At 44.3% G+C, this 25,006-nt stretch overlaps 1 protein-coding gene across 1 annotated transcript in view; it reads left to right on the forward strand.

Moving 5' to 3' along the window:
* The first annotated feature begins 1,896 nt into the window (after positions 1-1,896).
* Positions 1,897-25,006, forward strand: part of lad1 (ladinin) — a 79,267-nt gene continuing 56,157 nt past the window's right edge. Inside the window, exons 1-7 of the mRNA XM_029718218.1 lie at positions 1,897-2,050; positions 5,103-5,279; positions 5,416-5,710; positions 11,523-11,581; positions 11,814-11,946; positions 12,132-12,218; positions 18,116-18,159. Of these exons, the coding sequence (XP_029574078.1) occupies positions 2,013-2,050; positions 5,103-5,279; positions 5,416-5,710; positions 11,523-11,581; positions 11,814-11,946; positions 12,132-12,218; positions 18,116-18,159 (833 nt within the window). The 5' untranslated portion in view covers positions 1,897-2,012. The remainder of the gene's footprint in view (positions 2,051-5,102; positions 5,280-5,415; positions 5,711-11,522; positions 11,582-11,813; positions 11,947-12,131; positions 12,219-18,115; positions 18,160-25,006) is intronic.

Raw genomic sequence — 25,006 nt, forward strand, 5'->3', positions numbered from 1 at the left:
TGCTGTAAGGCAGTTAAATGCCTGTCATGATCTCTGTGTGTTTTACATGACTATAAAGCACTTCTCTAGAGAACACTAAAACATTAGAACACTAACCCCTGAGGAAATCCAGGGCTGGCTGGCTGGCTGGCTAACAGCAGTAAGGCCAAACATCTTTATTAAAATCTTTTTTCTATATATTTATTGATACTTCAAGGGGTAAATTATCCTGGGTATGACCTTCTTAAAACAATTCCATATAGCTTAGTAGTACCCCCATCTGAGACAGAGCTTAGTAGGACCCCCCCATCTGAGACAGAGCTTAGTAGGACCCCCATCTTAGACAGAGCTTAGTAGGACCCCCCCATCTGAGACAGAGCTTAGTAGGACCCCCCCATCTTAGACAGAGCTTAGTAGGACCCCCATCTGAGACAGAGCTTAGTAGGACCCCCCATCTGAGACAGAGCTTAGTAGGAAGCCCCATCTGAGACAGAGCTTAGTAGGAAGCCCCATCTGAGACAGAGCTTAGTAGGACCCCCCATCTGAGACAGAGCTTAGTAGGACCCCCCATCTGAGACAGAGCTTAGTAGGACCCCCATCTGAGACAGAGCTTAGTAGGACCCCCCATCTGAGACAGAGCTTAGTAGGACCCCCATCTTAGACAGAGCTTAGTAGGACGCCCCATCTTAGACAGAGCTTAGTAATACCCCCATCTTAGACAGAGCTTAGTAGGACCCCCCCATCTGAGACAGAGCTTAGTAGGACCCCCATCTGAGACAGAGCTTAGTAGGACCCCCCATCTGAGACAGAGCTTAGTAGGAAGCCCCATCTGAGACAGAGCTTAGTAGGACCCCCCATCTGAGACAGAGCTTAGTAGGACCCCCCATCTGAGACAGAGCTTAGTAGGACCCCCCATCTTAGACAGAGCTTAGACTCTTATAAGTTAAAGGACTCTGACTCACTTCATGTTGCTTTCCCACTCTCTCATCTTTTCGGATGCAAATAGCCTTTGGTGTGTGTGTGTGTGTGTGTGTGTGTGTGTGTGTGTGTGTGTGTGTGTGTGTCTTGCTCTCTGTAGGCTTAAGGTGTGTGTTTGTGTCTGTGTGGTCCTTTGTTAGAAAAAGGAGGAAGAGTGCTGACGAGTTACATAATCACACTAAAGACACACACACACACACACACACACACACACACACACACAAGGTTGTAAGTAAGATTGCTATGGGTAAAGTCCAGTACACTTGTCAGTCTTTAAGTGAAGGTGTGGTTTTATACAGATCTGTAGAACACACACACACACACACACACACAAGGTTGTAAGTAAGATTGCTATGGGTAAAGTCCAGTACACTTGTCAGTCTTTAGGTGAAGGTGTGGTCTTATACAGATCTGTAGCACACAAACAAACACACACACACACACACACACACACACACACACACACACACACACACACACACACACACACACAGAGGCCTTTAGAACAAACAGTGACTCAGTCACACTGAAAGACTCTGTACTGTTCAGTATTATTAGATACATCAAAGATGTTCAACAGATATATCCTGACTGTACGTGGTCTTTGCCTTTTTCAGCTCACTAACAATAGTATAGGTAACCCTATCCCTAACAGTAGGACAGGTTTCCATGCAGGGCACAACTGGAGAAGTAGAAAGATTAAGTATATTAGACAAACTGAATGCCCTTATATCTCTGTTGGGTGTTCCTGTCTATATTCACCTGACCTTGTTTATCAAACTACAGCTATTAGAACTGAACTGCATTCATAACTATACATGGACAAGATCCCAAACATTACCACCCTCTCTCCCTCAGTCTCCCTCTCTCTCCCTCTGTCTCGCTCTCTCCCAGGTAGTGAGTTAGGTCATGTGATCTAGCAGGGTAAAGGTGGACTGTAATTCTGTCCCGCTGACTGATTCCACTCTGACAGCCACTCAGCGAGGTGCCTCAGACGCTTTACCTGACTAAACTTCCTCCCAGCCGGCCTCAACTCCACTGGGACCCCAGCTGCCATGTCCATCAGCCGGAAGAACTGGTCGGCTCTGTCCCGGTAAGAGCTGGTTTACGCCTGATGTTCACCAGATGTATATGCGTGTTGTTTTGCCGGTTGTCTAGCCCACATTTTCCGTACTTGAAACATATGTGCTTCACTTTTTAACTAGCTGAAAGATAGCTAGTAGGAGTCAATGTGTGCCCTTCCATTTGTACCATCGCATGGTAAAGAAATGCACAACTTGAAAATATTGAACGCAGGCAGTACGCAGAACGCACCGCAGCCTAGTGCGGCACCTCCAATGTAGCGTTTTGGACTGCTCTATCGACAATGAATGACTTCCACCAGAACGCAAAAAGTTTGATGTGTCTGGTGGACATGAGGCTTTAGTTTGTGGTGTCTTTCTGTCAGGATTGTAACGATAACGGATAGCCTACAGTTCATTTATAGTAGAGCTGCGCTGCGCACTAATAGACACCTGTTTTCACTGTGAACATAAATCAATGATGATTTAGATGGTTAGAACAGAATGTTGTTTAGTTTTTGTAAATAGTGAATGGTCTTCCGAGGTTTGTGACTGCTGTCGTTGATCATGATATTGATAAGGAAAGTGAAAGCTGATCAGATGACGGATCGGATTGAGGTGGATGATGTGGTCCTGTAATGTTGATGTTGTTAACCCCCTAAAGTCAGTTGAAGCTAAAGATATCTGGATGAGATCCGTCTCAATCCACTGCATCCACCTATGTCGTGCTTCTGCATCTGCGATGAAAGGTGACAGATCTAGAGCAGTGTTTGTCAGACCATGAGACATCCTGAAAATTGGTCTTCTGAACGGTTTTGCCTTCAAATTACTATGACCCTCATAGGCTTCTTGGGACTCGTCTGAAGTCAGTACAGCCGATCTCCCAACTTCTGTCTGTAGCGTCCCAACAGTTTGGGCTACATACTAATAACCCTAAACCTCTATGGAAAGGTGAGATTCTCACCAACACAGTGCATGTTGGTTATTTGCTCTAAGACGCCCACAGGCCTCACAAGACTCGTCTGAAGGTCCGTCAGTACCAGTTTGAAAAATGAATGGAAGTACTGTATATATGGTGACTCGACATGTGTAACCGATGTGAAATGGCTAGTTAGTTAGCGGTGGTGCGCGCTAATAGCGTTTCAATCGGTGACGTCACTCGCTCTGAGACTTGAAGTAGGGTTTCCCCTTGCTTTGCAAGGGCCGTGGCTCTTGTGGCGCGATGGGTAACGATGCTTCCGTGGTTGTCAGTTGTTGATGGGTCCCTGGTTCGAGCCCGGGTCGGGGCGAAGAGAGGGACGGAACCTACACATGTAAAAACAATTATATTCTTGGTATGTGTTATATCTCTCAGATATAGGACACACACTTCAGAACAAACTTCCTTGAGATTTTTTTGCTATCTAATGTTCCATGTAGTGAATCTGTTATTCAATGCGTTTTGTATGGGCTAATAGCAATAAGTCCAAATCATCAAATTGTTTTTCTTTGATACTTCAAGGGGTCTTAAAATTGTAAATCAAATAGCAAAATGATTCTTGGTATGACCTTCTTAAAACAATTCCATATAGTTTGGTTAGAATCCCCCCGCTTAGACTCTTATGGGTGAACGTGATTTTGAGCATGGAAGCACAGCACACGTCCACGCCAATGTAACCGATGTGAAATGGCTAGTTAGTTAGCGGTGGTGTAACCGATGTGAAATGGCTAGTTAGTTAGTGGTGGTGTAACCGATGGGAAATGGCTAGTTAGTTAGCGGGTGCGCGCTAATAGCGTTTCAATCAGTGACGTCACTCGCTCTGAGACTTGAAGTAGGGTTTCCCCTTGCGTTGCAAGGGCCGCAGCTTTTGTGGCGCGATGGGTAACGATGCTTCGTGGGTGTCAGTTGTTGATGTGTGCAAGGGTCCCTGGTTCGAGCCCAGGTTGGGGTGAAGAGAGGGACGGAACCTACACTGTTACACCAACACAACTACCAAGAGTCAGAGTCTGAGGTTGAGTCAGGAGATGCCCCGAGTCTGAGGTTGAGTCAGGAGATGCCCCGGGTCTGAGGTTGAGTCAGGAGATGCCCCGAGTCTGAGCTTGAGTCAGGAGATGCCCCGGGTCTGAGGTTGAGTCAGGAGATGCCCCGGGTCTGAGGTTGAGTCAGGAGATGCCCCGAGTCTGAGGTTGAGTCAGGAGATGCCCCGAGTCTGAGGTTGAGTCAGGAGATGCCCGAGTCTGAGTTTGATATGATGTTGACGGGAGTTGGAAGAAATCTCTTATCGTTTGGTCCTATCCCGTTTCTGTCCCTGTTCTGTCTGTGGTCGCTGTCCATTAGAACATTGGGTTAGTTCAGTCTAGTCAGAGACATTAGTGGTCTTCCCTGTGGCTCAGTTGGTAGAGCATGGTGTTTGCAACGCCATCATGGTGTGTGCAACGCCAGGGTTGTGGGTTCAATTCCCACGGGGGTGCAGTGCTAAATGACTGCTAAATGATTTTAGTCATTTAGCAGTGTCTGCTAAATGACTAAAATGTGGGAAAATGTTAAATGAAGCTGGTGTGCCTTTATCGGGTTGATAGGAATTAGAACTGGGTCTTAGACCATCTGAGACAGCATGTCACACAGAGTACCATCTGAGACAGCATGTCACACAGAGTACCATCTGAGACAGCATGTCACACAGAGGACCATCTGAGACAGCATGTCACACAGAGGACCATCTGAGACAGCATGTCACACAGAGGACCATCTGAGACAGCATGTCACACAGAGGACCATCTGAGACAGCATGTCACACAGAGGACCATCTGAGACAGCATGTCACACAGAGGACCATCTGAGACAGCATGTCACACAGAGGACCATCTGAGACAGCATGTCACACAGAGAGCACCCTACAAAGAGATTTGTTATCCCTAACCCTAACCCCTAACCCTGTCATCAGCTGTTCATACTACTGCATCTTCATACAAATGATTTGTGAAGCATGGTGTGGTTATGAAGACTTTATGTCTGCTTTATAAAGCCTTTGAAATCTAATGAGAACCTGAAAAGTCCCTGTTGTAGCCTAGGTCACTAGTGTTAACCTGTGTGGGTCTGTGTAGTCTGGCCCGCCAGTGGACAGTGGAGGATGAAGAGGAAGTGGAAAGGGAGAGGAGGAGGAAGGAGAGGAGCTATAGCAGCACTGACCCCGACAATGACCTTTCACCTGAAAACGACCTTTCTCCCCGACACACCCCCGGAAACCAACCCACCAATGACAACGCTCCAAGCATCACCAGGTCAGAGGTCAAACACCTGTTATCACACACACAGACACACACACACACAGACACACACACACACACACTTCAAAGTGCGTTTTTCTCTGTAGAGATGCTAGGGAGAACAGCAGTTCATTATGTGTGTGTATTACAGTGCGGAGCTGCTCCAGCTGGACTTTGAGGAGATGCTCAGTGTTCGAGACGAGAGGAGGAGGAACAGACACATAGAGACTCTCAGACGACAGAAAGGAGAGGAGGAGGGGAGAGATGGAGGCGAGGAGGGGAGAGAGGGAGGGGAGGAGGGGAGAGTGGAGCTATTGGGGGATGTGGAAGAAGGGGGGAGACAGACACCTCCAATAGACACCACCATCCAACCTTCACCCTCAACCCCACCCTCATCCATATCTTCACCCATACCCTCAACCCCTACCAACCCTTTAGACAGACAGGTGAGAGGGAAGGAGGGCTCTATATTGATGTGTGTGTTTGTGTGTGTGTGTGTGTGTGTGTGTGTGTGTGTGTGTGTGTGTGTGTGTGTGTGTGTGTGTGTGTGTGTGTGTGTGTGTGTGTGTGTGTGAGTGTCAGTAAGGATAGAGTTTGTGTGTGTGTGAGTGTGTGTGCGCACGCTCGTGTGTTTGTGTGTGTCCGTAAGGACAGAGTGTGTGAGTGTGTATGTGTGTGATTGAGTGTGTCAGTAAGGACAGAGTGTGTGTGTTTGTGATGGTAAAGACGGTGGTAGTAGTACTGTATGTAATGTATAACCTAGTGTTAACTCTAACCCCTACCATACAGGATGTGTACCTAGTGTTAACTCTAACCCCTACCATACAGGATGTGTACCTAGTGTTAACTCTAACCCCTACCATACAGGATGTGTACCTAGTGTTAACTCTAACCCCTACCATACAGGATGTGTACCTAGTGTTAACTATAACCCCTACCATACAGGATGTGTACCTAGTGTTAACTATAACCCCTACCATACAGGATGTGTACCTAGTGTTAACCCTAACCCCTACCATACAGGATGTGTACCTAGTGTTAACTCTAACCCCTACCATACAGGGTGTGTACCTAGTGTTAACTCTAACCCCTACCATACAGGATGTGTACCTAGTGTTAACTATAACCCCTACCATACAGGATGTGTACCTAGTGTTAACTCTAACCCTAACCCCTACCATACAGGGTGTGTACCTAGTGTTAACTCTAACCCCTACCATACAGGATGTGTACCTAGTGTTAACTCTAACCCTAACCCCTACCATACAGGATGTGTACCTAGTGTTAACTATAACCCCTACCATACAGGATGTGTACCTAGTGTTAACCCTAACCCCTACCATACAGGGTGTGTACCTAGTGTTAACTCTAACCCTAACCCCTAACCCCTACCATACAGGATGTGTACCTAGTGTTAACTCTAACCCTAACCCCTACCATACAGGATGTGTACCTAGTGTTAACTCTAACCCCTACCATACAGGATGTGTACCTAGTGTTAACTATAACCCCTACCATACAGGATGTGTACCTAGTGTTAACTCGAACCCCTACCATACAGGATGTGTACCTAGTGTTAAGTATAACCCCTACCATACAGGATGTGTACCTAGTGTTAAGTATAACCCCTACCATACAGGATGTGTACCTAGTGTTAACTCTAACCCCTACCATACAGGATGTGTACCTAGTGTTAAGTATAACCCCTACCATACAGGATGTGTACCTAGTGTTAACTCTAACCCTAACCCCTACCATACAGGATGTGTACCTAGTGTTAACTCTAACCCCTACCATACAGGATGTGTACCTAGTGTTAACTCTAACCCCTACCATACAGGATGTGTACCTAGTGTTAACTCTAACCCCTACCATACAGGATGTGTACCTAGTGTTAACTCTAACCCTAACCCCTACCATACAGGATGTGTACCTAGTGTTAACTCTAACCCCTACCATACAGGGTGTGTACCTAGTGTTAACTCTAACCCCTACCATACAGGATGTGTACCTAGTGTTAACTCTAACCCCTACCATACAGGATGTGTACCTAGTGTTAACTCTAACCCCTACCATACAGGATGTGTACCTAGTGTTAACTCTAACCCTAACCCCTACCATACAGGATGTGTACCTAGTGTTAACTCTAACCCCTACCATACAGGGTGTGTACCTAGTGTTAACTCTAACCCCTACCATACAGGATGTGTACCTAGTGTTAACTCTAACCCCTACCATACAGGATGTGTACCTAGTGTTAACTCTAACCCTAACCCCTACCATACAGGGTGTGTACCTAGTGTTAACCCTAACCCCTACCATACAGGATGTGTACCTAGTGTTAACTCTAACCCTAACCCCTACCATACAGGGTGTGTACCTAGTGTTAACTCTAACCCCTACCATACAGGGTGTGTACCTAGTGTTAACCCTAACCCCTACCATACAGGATGTGTACCTAGTGTTAACTCTAACCCTAACCCCTACCATACAGGGTGTGTACCTAGTGTTAACTCTAACCCTAACCCCTACCATACAGGATGTGTACCTAGTGTTAACTCTAACCCCTACCATACAGGGTGTGTACCTAGTGTTAACTCTAACCCTAACCCCTACCATACAGGGTGTGTACCTAGTGTTAACCCTAACCCCTACCATACAGGATGTGTACCTAGTGTTAACTCTAACCCCTACCATACAGGGTGTGTACCTAGTGTTAACTCTTACCCCTACCATTTGTTAATAATCTACTCCATTAACAGACGGGACCTTTCCCCTTACCCCCTGGGGAACACTTTCAGCCTCGCACACGCATACAGACTAACCCATGTCCACACACACACACTCACACAGCATGAGTCCTGAGAGGTTAGACAGTGTAGAACACTGCGAGGTCTCATTGTGCCAGACTAACTGGGTGTGGTTTGATTTGATATGATCCTGTTGGTTGAGAACTCAGAGGCTCTCTTCTTTAACCTCACCCGAACCCTCTGTTCAGCAAAATGAACTTATCCTCAGAGCTTTTACTTTGTTTGTATTGTGTTGCTTGATAATGCCTTCATAACGGCTGTTCTGTAGGAATACAGTTACTGTAAGAGACTAAGTGGATCAGTTAATGTAAGTTACTAACTAAAACAGGCCTGGGCAATTATTTTCCATGGAGGGCCATATTAGATTATATTTTTTCCATCGCGGGCCAGAATCATATTACAGGATTATACATCATGTGTATGACTGTGTTGACAGATATATCTACTGTAAATCACATCCAGATATGCTACTTATTTTACTGTTTTAACATGTAGAGAAATAAACCACATCCATGTTCTCCTTTTGTTGGTCTTTTCATTATGAAGATCTAGGTAAAAATACACTGTGCATTCAGCACCACGGACAGAACTCTTGTTAACTGGTATGCACAAAAACACAAGAAAAAGAGAGCTCAACATTACATTTAAACTACTCAATCAATGTGAGGAGTGAAGTCTCTGATGGGCATTGACTAGAGCAGTAATGTCAGGTATAGTTTCTGACGTCGCTATGCGCAGGATTGCTGAGAGGTGAGAGTCAGTAAGAGATGATCTGTGCCTTGACTTGTTATATTTCATCACTGAAAATGTCTGTTCACATACATAGGTTGACCCAAACAGTACAAACATCTTCTGAGCATGATTCCTAATCTTTGGAAAGTTTTGTTCATCGAGAGATGCATAGAACCTCGTCAGTGACATTGTTTTGAATAGTTCTCTAATCACTGCATCAGATTGAAGATCGATAAGCTCAAATTGCAGGTCAGTGGGAACGTTATCCACATTGAAGGTGAAAGGAGAGGAAACCAACAGCATGTCATTTTCCAACACTTTGAAATCCTCAAAACGACGAGTAGGCCTACTAGCTAGTGGAGGTGCCGGTGGTGATGCTGAACTGCTGGGATTAGCTTCGCTGCTAGCTAAGGCGTCGCCATCAGGAACAGTTTGCCCCTCACTCTTCTCCTCCGTCACTGATAGTGCTCTCGCTCGTTCAAGGTTTGATTCACCGTCTTTCTCTGGATCTTTTACTTGAACAAACTCGATTGACTTTATTTTTTATTTCACCTTTATTTAACCAGGTAGGCCAGTTGAGAACAAGTTCTCATTTACAACTGCGACCTGGCCAACATAAAGCAAAGCAGTGCGACAAAAACAACAGAGTTAGACATAAACAAACGTACAGTCAATACCACAATAGAAAAATCTGTGTACAGTGTGTGCAAATGTAGACGAGTAGGGAGGTAAGGCAATAAATAGGCCCTAGAGGTGAAATAATTACAATTAAGCATTAACACTGGAGTGATAGATGTGCAGATGACGATGTGCAAGTAGAGATACTGGGGTACAAAAGAGCAAGAGAATAAGTAACAATATGGGGATGAGGTAGTTGGGTGGGCTATTTACAGATTGGCTGTGTACAGGTACTGTGATCGGTAAGCTACTCTGACGGTGTCACGTCCTGACCCTTGTAAGATGACATTTTCTATAGTAGAGTAGGTCAGGGCGTGACGGGGGGGGGGGTGTTTTTGGGTGGTTTTCTTGTTATCTGTTTCTGTGGTTTTTCTAGGTTTCTATTTCTATGTTGGGGTTGTTGAGATGATCTCCAATTAGAGGCAGCCGGTTCTCATTGTCTCTAATTGGATATCATATTTAAGTAGGGGGTTTTTCCACTTGTGTTTGTGGGTTGTTCATTTTTGAGTAGTGTGTATTTCTCTCTGCGTCACGATTTGAAGTTTTGTTGTTTCAAGTATTTGGTGTATTGCAACGTTTCACGGAAATAATAAATATGTGGAACTACAACCATTCTGCGCTTTGGTCCGATCCTTTAAACAGCCTTGACAGACAGCTGATGCTTAAAGTTAGAGAGGGAGATATAAGACTCCAGCTTTAGAGATTTTTGCAATTTGTTCCAGTCATTGGCAGCAGAGAAATGTAAGGAAAGGCGGCCAAAGGAAGTGTTGGCTTTGGAGGTGACCAATGATACATACCTGCTGGAGCGCATGCTACAGGTGGGTGTTGCTATGGTGACCAGTGAGCTGAGATAAGGCGGGGCTTTACCTAGCATAGACTTATAGATGACCTGGAGCCAGTGGGTTTGGCGACGAGAGCATGCAAGTCGCAGTGGTGGGTAGTATATGGGGCTTTGGTGACAAAACAGATGGCACTGTGAAAGACTACATCCAGTTTGCTGAGTAGAGTGTTGGAGGCTATTTTGTAATTTTGGATTGGAGATGCTTAATGTGAGTCTGGAAGGAGAGTTTACAGTCTAAACAGATACCTAGGTATTTGTAGTTGTCCACATATTCTAAATCAGAACCGTCCAGAGTAGTGATGCTGGACGGGCGGGCAGCAATCGGTTGAAGAGCATGCACTTAGTTTTACTTGCATTTAAGAGCAATTGGAGGTCTCGGAAGGAGTGTTGTATGGCATTGAAGCTCATTTGGAGGTTTGTTAGCACAGTGTCCAAAGAAGGGCCAGATGTATACAGAATGGTGTCGTCTGCGTAGAAGTTGATCAGAGAATCACCAGCAGCAGGAGCAACATCATTGATATATACAGAAAAAAGAGTTGGCCTGAGAATTGATCCCTGTGGCACCCCCATAGAGACTGCCAGAGGTCCGGACAACAGGCCCTCCGATTTGACTCACTGAACTCTATCAGATAAGTAGTTGGTGAACCAGGCGAGGCAGTCATTTGAGAAGCCAAGGCTATTGAGTCTGCCGATAAGAATGCGGTGATTGACAGAGTCGAAAGCCTAGGCCAGGTCGATGAAGACGGCTGCACAGTACTGTCTTTTATCGATGGTGGTTATGATATCGTTTAGGACCTTGAGCGTGGCTGAGGTGCACCCATGACCAGCTCAGAAACCAGATTGCATAGTGGAGAAGGTACGGTGGGATTCGAAATGGCCGGTGATCTGTTTGTTAGCTTGGCTTTCAGAAAGGCAGGGCAGGATGGATATAGGTCTATAACAGTTTGGGTCTAAAGTGTCTCCCCCTTTGAAGAGGGGGATGACCGCGGCAGTTTTCCAATCTTTGGGGATCTCAGACAACACGAGAGGTTGAATAGGCTAGTATTAGGGGTTGCTATTGTTCCTATGTTAACTGTCTATATGTTGTGTTGTAACAGCATCAGAATGGTTCCCATGGTAACTGTCTACATGGTATGTCTTGTAATAGCAGCAGAATGGTTCCTATGGTAAATGTCTATATGTTGTGTGTTGTAACAGCAGCAGAATGGTTCTCAGGACCCAGGCCCAGACTCCAAACCTCCCTTCAAGTTTGTCAGGTAAGAAAACGGCCCCTAGATAAATTAGTTCTCTAACTTCCTGTTATCTCTTCCTGTGGTTCTATAACATCCTGTTATCTCTTCCTGTGGTTCTATAACATCCTGTTATCACTTCCTGTAGTTCTCAAATTTCCTTCTCTCTCTTCCTGTAGTTCTCAAACTTCCTGTTATCTCTTCCAGTAGTTCTCTAACTTCCTCTAGTTCTCTAACTTCCTGTTATCCCTTCCTTTAGTTCTCTGTCCATCTCCTTTGATAAGAGTCCCTCCCCCAGCGGGCATACAAGTCCCATGAGCCCCCTTTCTCCCACAACGCCGCTGTCCCCCACTAGAGGAGCTCAGAGCCCCACCCACTACGGACACACAGAGGTAATACACACAGTTGGACTTTTGCCACTACTCACAGACATACAGTCTCTGTAACTGTGCAAGAGCACCCTCTAGTGTTAAAACCAATAAGACTTTAGACTGTACTCTAAAAGACAGCTTTATACACTGTGTTGATGGTATAACCTTTCCATTGTCTGTGTGTGTCTGTGTGTGTCTGTGTTTAGGGCAGTGTGGATGGATCCTCAGTTAGTTTGGAGCAGACCGCCAGACCAGCCTTCGCCAGACAGAGCTCTAGGACCGTCTCCTTCAGGGTAACTAACACATGCTCTAAACACCTGTGGCTCGAAAATAGGGTTTTAAACACTGGTATGTTGTTCTATTGGTCAGAATTTGACTTTAAACTGTAGAGTTGGAGTGAATAAAGAACTGTAGAGTTGGAGTGAATTAAGAACTGTAGAGTTGGAGTGAATTAAGAACTGTAGAGTTGGAGTGAATTAAGAACTGTAGAGCTAGTGGGGGTTTAGAACTGTAGAGTTGTTATACGGGGCGGAGCAGGTGAACCCAAGTGCAGACTCAGACGAGGAGGCAGGGATAAGGTGACTAAGGTATTTATTGAACAACGGTGGGAAGATGGGGTGCAGGGGAGGCTCGGGCAGGTAGCAGGGAACCAGGGACTGAGGCTGAGGCAAGGGGAGCGAGGGCAGGGTAAGCAGGTCTGGAGCGGATTCCAAGGAAGCCGTAGAGCGGGGGTCCAGGGCACGGAAGCAGGACTGATGAGACCAGGGACTGGGGACAGGGACCAGAGGCAGAGCGGGCGGAACTGTAGGGGAGGGAAAAGCAGCGTCAGGCTAGCGAAAACAGGCACAACAGGATAACAAGTTCTATGCAGGAACAAACAGCTTGAAACGTAGACTGACTGAGCAGAGATTACGATCTGGCAGCGTGGAAGTGGCAGGGCTGAGTATTTGTAGAGGTCTTGATTATGGAACAGGTTGCAGCTGGTGGGGATCTGCTCTGCCTCAGCACACCCAATCAAAAGCACCCACACAGAGAGGGAGAGAGCACCGGGGGAGTGGCGGCAGGTTAGGGAGACACAGGATGAGAAGTAGGGTGTGGCAGGGGCAGATGTAACACGAGTAGAGTTAGAGAGAGTTTAGAACTGTAGAAGGAGTTTAGAACTGTAGAGGGAGTTTAGAACTGTAGAGGGAGTTTAGAACTGTAGAGGGAGTTTAGAACTGTAGAGGGAGTTTAGAACTGTAGAGGGAGTTTAGAACTGTCGAGGGAGTTTAGAACTGTCGAGGGAGTTTAGAACTGTCGAGGGAGTTTAGAACTGTCGAGGGAGTTTAGAACTGTCGAGGTAGAGGGAGTTTAGAACTGTCGAGGTAGAGGGAGTTTAGAACTGTCGAGGTAGAGGGAGTTTAAAATGAAATAAATAAATGTGCCGAATACAAAAGGTGTAGACCTTACCGTGAAATGTTGACTTACAAGCCCTTAACCAACAATGCAGTTCATAAATAGTCCGGGTAGCCATTTGATTCATTGTTAGGTAGTCTTATGGCTTGGGGGTAGAAGCTGTTAAGGAGCCTTTTGGTCATGGACTAGGCGCTCTGGTACCGCTTGTCATGCGGTAGCAGAGAGAACAGTCTATGACTTGGGTGACTGGAGTCTTTGACAATTTTTTGGTCTTTCCTCTGACACCGCCTAGTATATACAGTTGAAGTCGGAAGTTTACATGCACTTAGGTTGGAGTCATTAAAACTTGTTTTTCCACCACTCCACAAATTTCTTGTTAACAAACTATAGTTTTGGCAAGTCTGTTACGACATCTACTTTGGGCATGACAAGTCATTTTTCCAACAGTTGTTTACAGACAGATTATTTCACTTATAATTCACTGTATCACAATTCCAGTTGGTCAGAAGTTTACATACACTAAGTTGACTGTGCCTTTAAACAGCTTGGAAAATTCCTGAAAATTATGTCATGGCTTTAGAAACTTCTGATAGGCTAATGGACATCATTTGAGTCAATTGGAGGTGTACCTGTGGATGTATTTCAAGGCCTACCTTCAAACTCAGTGCCTCTTTGCTTGACATCATGGGAAAATCAAAAGAAATCAGCCAAGACCTCAGAAAAAGAATTGTAGACCTCCACAAGTCTGGTTCATCCTTGGGAGCAATTTCCAAATGCCTGAAGGTACCACGTTCATCTGTACAAACAATAGAACGTAAGTATAAACCCCAAGGGACCATGCAGCCATCATACCGCTCAGGAAGGAGACTCTTTCTGTCTTCTAGAGATGAACGTACTTTGGTGCGAAAAGTGCAAATCAATCCCAGAACAACAGCAAAGGACCTTGTGAAGATGCTGGAGGAAACAGGTACAAAAGTATCTATATCCACAGTAAAACGAGTCCTATATCGACATAACCTGAAAGGCCGCTCAGCAAGTAAGAAGTCACTGTTCCAAAACCGCCATTAAAAAGCCAGACTACGGTTTGCAACTGCACATGGAGACAAAGATTGTACTTTTTGGAGAAATGTCCTCTGGTCTGATGAAACAAAAATAGAACTGTTTGGCCATAATGACCATATTTATGTTTGGAGGAAAAAGGGGGAGGCTTGCAAGCCGAAGAACACCATCCCAACCGTGAAGCACAGGGCTGGCAGCATCATGTGTTGGGGGTGCTTTGCTGCAGGAGGGACTGGTGCACTTCACAAAACAGATGGGATCATGAGGGAGGAAAATTATGTGGATATATTGAAGCAACATCTCAGGACATCAGTCAGGAAGTTAAAGCTTGGTCACAAATGGGTCTTCCAAATGGACAATGACCCCAATCATACTTCCAAAGTTGTGGCAAAATGGCTTAAGGACAACAAAGTCAATGTATTGGAGTGGCCATCACAAAGCCCTGACCTCACGCCTATAGAAAATGTGTGGGCAGAACTGAAAAAGTGTGTGCAAGCAAGGAGGCCTACAAACCTGACTCAAATCAAATCAAAGTTTATTTGTCACGTGCGCCGAATACAACAGGTGTAGACCTTACAGTGAAATGCTTACTTACAGGCTCAAACCAATAGTGCAAGAAAGGTATTAGGTGAACAATAGGTAAGTAAAGAAATAAAACAACAGTAAAAAAGACAGGCTATATACAGTAGCGAGGCTATAAGGCTACATACAGACACCGGTTAGTCAGGCTGATTGAGGTAGTATGTACATGTAGATATGGTTAAAGTGACTATGCATATATGATGAACAGAGTAGCAGTAGCGTAAGAGAGGGGTTGGCGGGTGGTGGGTGGTACCCAATGCAGATAGCCCGGTTAGCCAATGTGCGGGAGCACTGGTTGGTCGGCCCAATTGGAGGTAGTATGTACATGAATGTATAGTTAAAGTGACTATGCATATATGATAAACAGAGAGTAGCAGCAGCGTAAAAAGAGGGGTTGGGGGCACACAATGCAAATAGTCCGGGTAGCCATTTGATTACCTGTTCAGGAGTCTTATGGCTTGGGGGTAAAAACTGTTGAGAAGCCTTTTTGGCCTAGACTTGGCACTCCGGTACCGCTTGCCATGCGGTAGTAGAGAGAACAGTCTATGACTGGGGTGGCTGGGGTCTTTGCCAATTTTTAGGGCCTTCCTCTGACACCGCCTGGTGTAGAGATCCTGGATGGCAGGCAGCTTAGCCCCAGTGATGTACTGGGCTGTACGCACTACCCTCTGTAGTGCCTTGCGGTCAGAGGCCGAGCAATTGCCGTACCAGGCAGTGATACACCCAGTCAGGATGCTCTCGAATGTTGCAGCTGTAGAACCTTTTGAGGATCTCAGGACCCATGCCAAATCTTTTTAGTTTCCTGAGGGGGAATAGGCTTTGTCGTGCCCTCTTCACGACTGTCTTGGTGTGTTTGGACCATTCTAGTTTGTTGTTGATGTGGACACCAAGGAATTTGAAGCTCTCAACCTGCTCTGCTACAGCCCCGTCGATGAGAATGGGGGCGTGCTCGGTCCTCCTTTTCCTGTAGTCCACAATCATTTCCTTAGTCTTGGTTACGTTGAGGGACAGGTTGTTATTCTGGCACCACCCGGCCAGGTCTCTGACTTCCTCCCCATAGGCTGTCTTGTCATTGTCGTTGATCAGGCCTACCACTGTTGTGTCGACTGCAAACTTAATGATGGTGTTGGAATCGTGCCTGTACAGGAGGGGACTGAGCACGCACCCCTGGGGAGCTCCAGTGTTGAGGATCAACGTGGCAGATGTATTGCTACCTACCCTCACCACCTGGGGGCGGCCTGTCAAGGAGTCCAGGATCCAGTTGCAGAGGGAGGTGTTTAGTCACAGGATCCTTAGCTTAGTGATGAGCTTTGAGGGTACTATGGTGTTGAATGCTGAGCTGTAGTCAATGAATAGCATTCTCACATAAGTGTTCCTTTTGTCCAGGTGGGAAAGGGCAGTGTGGAGTGCAATAGAGATTGCATCATCTGTGGATCTGTTTGGGCGGTATGCAAATAAAAGTGGGTCTAGGGTTTCTGGGATAATGGTGTTGATGTGAGCCATTACCAACCTTTCAAAGCACTTCATGGCTACGGACGTGAGTGCTACGTGGTGGTAAGCAGGTTACCTTCGCTTCCTTGGGCACAGGGACTATGGTGGTCTACTTGAAACATGTAGGTATTACAAAGTCAGTCAGGGAGAGGTTGAAAATGTCAGTGAAGACACTTGCCAGTTGGTGCGCGCATGCCTTGAGGACACATCCTGGTAATCCGTCTGGCCCCGCTGCTTTGTGAATGTTGATATTTTAAAGGTCTTACTCACATCGGCTATGAAGAGTGTGATTACACAGTCATCTGGAATCACTAGTGCTCTCATGCATGCTTCAGTTTTGCTTGCCTCGAAGCGAGCATAAAAGGCATTTTTCTCGTCTGGTTGGCTCGTGTCACTGGGCACCTCGCGGCTGGGTTTCCGTTTGTAGTCCGTAATATTTTTCAAGCCCTGCCTCATCCGACAAGCGTCAGAGCCAGTGCAGTAGGATTCAATCTTAGTCCTGTATTGAGGCTTTGCCTGTTTGATTGTTCGTCTGAGGGCATAGCGGGATTTCTTATAAGCGTCCGGATTAGTGTCATATAACACACTGTTACAAACAGACATAAAACACTGACATATTGACCAGATAAATACTCTAACAGTCTAAAAAGATAGATACACTGCGTTCACGCCTTGTAATGTAGTGGATATGGTTAACACTGCGTTCACGCCTTGTAATGTAGTGGATATGGTTGACACTAGGTACACATCCTGTATGGTAGGGGTTAGAGTTAACACTAGGTACACACCCTGTATGGTAGGGGTTAGAGTTAACACTAGGTACACACCCTGTATGGTAGGGGTTAGAGTTAACACTAGGTACACACCCTGTATGGTAGGGGTTAGAGTTAACACTAGGTACACACCCTGTATGGTAGGGGTTAGAGTTAACACTAGGTACACACCCTGTATGGTAGGGGTTAGAGTTAACACTAGGTACACATCCTGTATGGTAGGGGTTAGAGTTAACACTAGGTACACATCCTGTATGGTAGGGGTTAGAGTTAACACTAGGTACACATCCTGTATGGTAGGGGTTAGAGTTAACACTAGGTACACATCCTGTATGGTAGGGGTTATAGTTAACACTAGGTACACACCCTGTATGGTAGGGGTTATAGTTAACACTAGGTACACATCCTGTATGGTAGGGGTTATAGTTAACACTAGGTACACATCCTGTATGGTAGGGGTTAGAGTTAACACTAGGTACACATCCTGTATGGTAGGGGTTATAGTTAACACTAGGTACACACCCTGTATGGTAGGGGTTAGAGTTAACACTGGATATGGTTAACCTAATCATTGGTAAAGATGGTGTTGTTCTAATGTTTACTCTTATCAGTGTAAGTTATACATGACATACAGTACTACTATCTTTACCATCACAAACACACACTCTCTGTCCTTACTCACATACATACATACATACATACATACATACATACATACATACATACATACATACATACATACATACATACATACATACATACATACATACATACATACACTCTCTGTCCTTACTGACACACACACACTCTGTCCTCACTGACACACACACACACACACACACACACACACACTGTCCTCACTGACACACACATGCTCTCTCTGTCCACAGATGCTGAGGAAGAAAGAGGAGGAAAGCGTGCCTTTACAGAGGAGGTAACAGACACACACACACACACACATTAGATAAGCCCAAGCCCTACCCATGCCCATGACATTCACCATTGCCCGGTTGCTTCTGCCAAATGTAAGGCCATGTTTGAGATATTCTGAAAGACTGAATGACTGGCCATCAAGTGCATGTCGTCACTTCCTGTTGAACGCGGAACGAGAGAGAGCTCGCTTTGTTGTTTTGAAAGTCTCTGTGTGTTCTAAAGAAGTGTTCTATTGAAAAAGTTTGGTTACTAGCTAGCTACCTTTTGAGTTTGGATCCCGCAACGCGATTGGCATCAGTTGCTGGGACCGCTACTATCTGTCCTGCCGACCAAAGCTGGGTTTGAGGAGCTGCTTGGCGTAGTAGCTAGCCTAGCTGCCACTGTTAGCTGTTTATCAAGCTAGAGGGGTTTCCTTGAGGGCTTGAATGCAGCCCGGGCTTGTGGCTGTTCGGATTCCTGCTGTTTGTTGCCGTTTCCATTTTCCCTGTGACCTTCCCTGTCTGGAACTGCAAGGAATAACAGCATAGCCTACGTTGCTACCATGAAAAATACCAATGCCAGTGGGAACAGGAGTTTCTCTCTATCACAGGTGAAGGATTTTTTTTAACAAACAAAAAGAGTTGAACAAGAAGTTGTTACAACAACAAGAAAATAGCTTCAAGTGTTTTGTCCAACTAATAAAATGATGGACGTCCTGACCAGAGAGGTCCAGGACCTGAAGAACAGTTTGCAGTTCTCCCAGGGTCAACTCAATGAGTTTAAACAGGAAAACGGCAAGATGACAGCAATCTGTAAGTCAGTGATATAGGACATCAGTTCTGTATGTGAGTATATGATAGGAATGACGGAGAAATCAGATTATCTCAAGGGACAATCAAGGTGGAACAGCAGAATTGCAGAATCTTCACATGAGACCTGGATGGAGTCTGAGGTCAGAGTGAGGGAACTGATCTCTGAGAAACTGAAGATGGACCACAGGAAGATTGAGGTGGAACACACCCACAGGACTGGAAAACCCATCACTGGCCCAGGTGACAGGCACAGGCCAATAGTGGTCAAGTTCCTGAGGTTCAAGGACAAGGTAGCTGTTCTGGAAAGAGCCAAGAACTTGAGAGGAACATAAATCTTCCTCAACGAGGACTATCCTGAAGCTGTGCACCAGAAGAGGAAAGAACTGATCCCAGCCATGAAAGCTGCCAGAGCGTGTGGGTACATTGCTTACATCCGCTATGACAGGCTCATTGTGTGTCCACCCTCCCAGAAGCCTGGAAGGGATGAGCAAGCCAAGCCTATAGGTTCCTAGCTTCAACCCCCACAGCACACACACACACCAACTGATTAATGGACTGCTGAATGTATATATTTGTTTATCTTGCTTTGTTTGCTCTTTTCCCTATTATGTCTATTTCTGATAAGCTACCCAGGAAAAGGCTGAAAATAGCTCATATTAATACATGTAGCCTTAGAAATAAGGTTCATGAAATCAATAATTAGCTTACATCAGATAACATTCATATATTAGCCATTTCTGAGACTATACAGCAGTAGCAATACAAGGATACAACATCTATAGGATAGACTGGAGTGCTTATAGGTGTTGCTATATTTATATATATATTGTGGTAAACCATGGGGTGTTGGGTTGAGTGTGCAGAGATTAACACAGAGACAGGGTGGTTTTAGTGTGCAAACACAACTTTACTAGGCCATAAAATAAACATAACAAAGAAAATCACTGAGGTTTGGCTCGGTCCTTCTTCTCTCCTCTCGCTTGGTGTCTCTCTCCCCGTTCTCTCCCGTGGTGTGCCACCGTGCTCCTTTTATTTGGCCTCCACGGCTGGTTGGCACTTTCCTCTAATTACCTCCACTTAGAGCTGTCTGTGTCGGGGTGCCCAGCTCCCGTATTCCCAGCAGAGGGAGCCAACGTTGCATCACGTACCTCCCCTCTATTACTATCCCCCGGGGTAGACCTCCTGGGATACCACTACATACATATCACATATATATATATATATATATCCCTGTAATGCTTAGAGAAGGTCTCATGTCAAGTGTTATTGAAGTTCTGTGGTTGCAGGTTCACATGCCTCATCTAAAGCCTACTCATTTGGGGTGTTGCTATAGTCCACCAAGTGCTGACAGTCAGTATTGAAATAATATGTGTCAAATTCTTGATAGTGTATGTGATGTAAACAGAGAGGTCTACTTTCTTGGGGACCTGAATATTGACAGGTTTTTATGATCTGTCCGCTCAACAGGAAGCTTCTCACTGTAACCAGTGCCTGTAATCTGGTTCAGGTTATTAATCAACCTACCAGGGTGTTTAGAAACACTATAGGAACAAGATCATCCACATGTATTGATCACATTTTACTAATACTGTAGAACTTTGTTCTAAATCTGTATCTGTAACCATTGGATGCAGTGATCACAATATAGTGTCTATATCCAGGAAAGCCAATGTTCCAAAAGGTTTAAAATAGTGTATAAAGATCATACAACATATTTTGCTGTGACTCTTATGTGGATGATGTTACAAATATTTGTTGGTCTGATGTGATTAATGAGGAGCATCCAGACGCTGCACTTGATGAATTTATTAAATTGCTTCTTCTAATTATTGCTAAACATCTACTTGTTAAGAAACTGACTGTTAGAACTGCTAAGGCTCCATGGATTGATGAGGAACTGACCGTTAGAACTATTAAGGCTCCATGGATTGATGAGGAACTGACCGTTAGAACTGTTAAGGCTCCATGGATTGATGAGGAACTGACCGTTAGAACTGTTAAGGCTCCATGGATTGATGAGGAACTGACCGTTAGAACTATTAAGGCTCCATGGATTGATGAGGAACTGACCGTTAGAACTGTTAAGGCTCCATGGATTGATGAGGAACTGACTGTTAGAACTGTTAACCTCTAGGGGCTATGTGGGACGCAAGCGTGCCACCCCTGGTACACCCTATCAACAACAGGTGAAATATCAAGAGCGCCAAATTTGAAAACAATTAAATGTCATAATTCAAATTTCTCAAACATACAACTATCTTACACCCTTTGAAAGATAAACATCTCCTTAATCTAACCACGTTGTCCGATTTCAAAAAGGCTTTACGGCGAAAGCATAAAGTTAGATTATGTTAGGAGAGTACATTGACAATAGCTGTGTGTAATGTTTTGTCATTTCAAAGACAGGCGTCACCAAAAGCAGAAAACCAGCTAAAATGATGCACTAACCTTTGACAATCTCCATCAGATGACACTCCTAGGACATTATGTTAGACAATACATGCATTTTTAGTTCTATCAAGTTCATATTTATATCCAAAAACAGCGTTTTACTATGGCGTTGATGTTCAGGAAATCGTTTCCCTCCAATTACCGCCAGTCAAATCAGCACAACAAATTAAATGATTACTATTCGAAAACATTGGTAAAATATTATATTGTCATTCAAAGAATTATAGATTTACATCTCTTGAACGCAACCGGCTTGCCAGATTTAAAAATAACCTTACTGGGAAATCACACTTTGCAATAATCTGAGCACTGCGCCCAGAAAAATACGCTTTGCGATACAGACTAACCGCCATGTTGGAGAGATCTAAAATCGAAAATACTATGTAAATAATCCATTACCTTTGACTCTCTTCATCAGATGTCACTTCCAGGAATCCCAGGTCCATAACGAATGTAGTTTTGTTCGAAAAAGCTCATAATTTATGTCCAAAAAGCTCCGTGTTGTTAGCACATGATCTATGCCCGCCGGACTTCACTTCATGAACGAGGGGAAAAAAAATATTTACGTTCGTTCAAACATGTCAAACGTTGTATAGCATAAATCATTAGTGCCTTTTTTAACCAGAACATGAATAATATTCAAGGCGGACGAATGCATTCTCTTTTAAAACATATTGGAACAAGAGTACCCAACATGAACTCGCGCGCCAGAGTCTAATCGGCCACCACCGTTCCATGGCTCTTGTTCGGTCAGATCTCACAGTATAAGACTCAAAACACTTTGTAAAGACTGGTGACATCTAGTGGAAGCCATAGGAAGTGCTCAAAGATTAATAAGCCCCTGTGTGTTTCAATGGCATAGGCTTAAAGGTAATTCAACACATCAGGTATCCACTTCCTGTCAGAATTTGTCTCAGGGTTTTGACTGCCATATGAGTTCTGTTAAACTTACAGACACCATTCAAACAGTTTTAGAAAATTCAGAGTGTTTTCTATCCAAACCTGAACAATAATATGCATATTCTAGCTTCTGAGTTGGTGTAGGAGGCAGTTAAAAATGGGCACATATTTTTTTCAAAATTCTCAATACTGCCCCCTAGCCCTGCTCCATGGATTGATGAGGAACTGACTGTTAGAACTGTTAAGGCTCCGTGGATTGATGAGGAACTGACTGTTAGAACTGTTAACCTCTTATGGCTAGGGGGCAGTATTTTCACGGCTGGATAAAAAACGTACCCGATTTAATCTGATTATTAGTCCTGCCCAGAAACTAGAATATGCATAGCATATAATTATTAGCTTTGGAGAGAAAACACTCCAAAGTTTCTAAAACTGTTTGAATGGTGTCTGTGAGTATAACAGAACTCCTATGGCAGGCAAAAACCTGAGAAGGTTCTGTTCAGGAAGTACCCTGTCTGACCATTTATTTGCTTTCTTTGACATCTCTTCCAAAAACTAAGGATCTCTGCTGTTACGTGACACTTTCCACGTCTCCAATGGGCTCTCAGAGCCCGGGAAAAACAGGAATGACGTAATTCAAAGCCCTGGCTGAAACAAAGGAGAGCAAAAGCTAAGTGGTCTCTCAGTGGGGAAATGCTTACGCTCGCAACCTGCCCCGCCCCCGGCTTTCGGTTTTTCCCTCAGTTTACAGACATGCAGATTCCCGGTCGGAATATTATCGCTTTTCTACGAGATAAATTGCATAAAAATTGGTTTTAAACAGCGGTTGACATGCTTCGAAGTACGGTAATGGAATATTTAGAATTTTTTTGTCACGTTCTGCGCCATGCTCGTGACCGTGATTTACCATTAGGATAGTGTCTAGAACGCACGAACAAAATGTTGTTGATGGAACATAACGATGGATTATTTGGGACCAAACCTACATTTGTTATTGAAGTAGAAGTCCTGGGAGTGCATTCTGACAAAGAACAGGAACGGTAAGAACATTTTTCTTATAGGAAATGTGATTTTGGTGAAGGCTAAACTGGTTGGGTGTCTAAATAGCTAGCCCTGTGATGCCGGGCTATGTACTTAGAATATTGCAAAATGTGCTTAATCCGAAAAGCTATTTTAAAATCGGACATATCGAGTGCATAGAGGAGTTCTGTATCTATAATTATTAAAATAATTGTTATGCTTTTTGTGAACGTTTATCGTGAGTAATTTTGTAAATTCACCGGAAGTGTTCGATGGGAATGCTAGTTCTGAACGTCACATGCTAATGTAAAAAGCTGGTTTTTGATATAAATATGAACTTGATTGAACAGACATGCATGTATTGTATAACATAATGTCCTAGGTGTGTCATCTGATGAAGATCATCAAAGGTTAGTGCTGCATTTAGCTGTGGTTTTGTTTTTTGTGACATTATATGCTAGCTTGAAAAATGGGTGTCTGATTATTTCTGGCTGGGTACTCTGCTGACATAATCTAATGTTTTGCTTTCGCTGTAAAGCCTTTTTGAAATCGGACAGTGTGGTTAGATTAACGAGAGTCTTGTCTTTAAATAGCTGTAAAATAGTCATATGTTTGAAAAGTGGAAGTTTTCGGATTTTAGAGGAGTTTGTATTTCGCGCCCCGCCCGTCATTGGATATTGGAGCAGACGTTCCGCTAGCGGAACATCTAGATGTATTAAGGCTCCATGGATTAATGAGGAACTGACTGTTAGAACTGATAAGGCTCCATGGATTGATGAGGAACTGACCGTTAGAACTGTTAAGGCTCCATGGATTGATAAGGAACTGACTGTTAGAACTGTTAAGGCAAATTGTTAGAACTGTTAAGGCAGAAAGACAAATTCAACATCCTTCATCGAATCAGATGGTTTATTCATCACAAAACCATTTGATTTTGCCAATTATTTGAATTATTACTTCATTGGCAAGGTGGGCAAATTTAGGCAGGAAATGACAACAGCGAACAGTGAGCCATCGTACTCATGCACAAAAAAATGTATAAGAAGAGCATTGCAAGTTTCAATTTTGTAACGGTAGTGTGGGAGAGATGGAAAAATTATTGTTAACGATCAATGATGACAAACCTCCTGGCATTGACAACTTAGATGGAAAGCTACTGAGGATGGTAGCTGACTCTATAGCCTATCATATGTGTCATATCTTTAATCTGAGTCTAGAGAAAGGTGTTTGTCCTCAGGCCTGGAGAGAAGCCAAAGTCATTCCACTACCCAAAAGTGGTAAAGTGGCCTTTACTGGTTCTAACAGCAGACCTATCGGCTTGCTGCCAGCTCTTAGCAAACTGTTGGAAAAAATGGTGTTTAACCAAATTCAATGTCATTTTTCAGGCTTACAGCATGCTTATAGAGAAGGGCACTCAACATGTACTGCACTGACACAAATGAATGATGATTGGTTGAAAGAAATTAATAAGAAAAAGTTTGTGGGAGCTGTACTGTTAGATTGCAATGCAAACTTTGATATTATTGACCATAACCTGTTGTTGAGAAAATGTACACTACCGTTCGAAGGTTTGGGGTCACTTAGAAATGTCCTTGTTTTTGAAAGAAAAGCAATTTTTTTGTCCATTAAAATAACATAAAATTGATCAGAAATACAGTGTAGACATTGTTGATGACTGTTGTAGCT

Source organism: Salmo trutta, chromosome 28, assembly GCF_901001165.1.
Source record: "Salmo trutta chromosome 28, fSalTru1.1, whole genome shotgun sequence".
Taxonomy (NCBI): Eukaryota; Metazoa; Chordata; class Actinopteri; order Salmoniformes; family Salmonidae; genus Salmo; species Salmo trutta.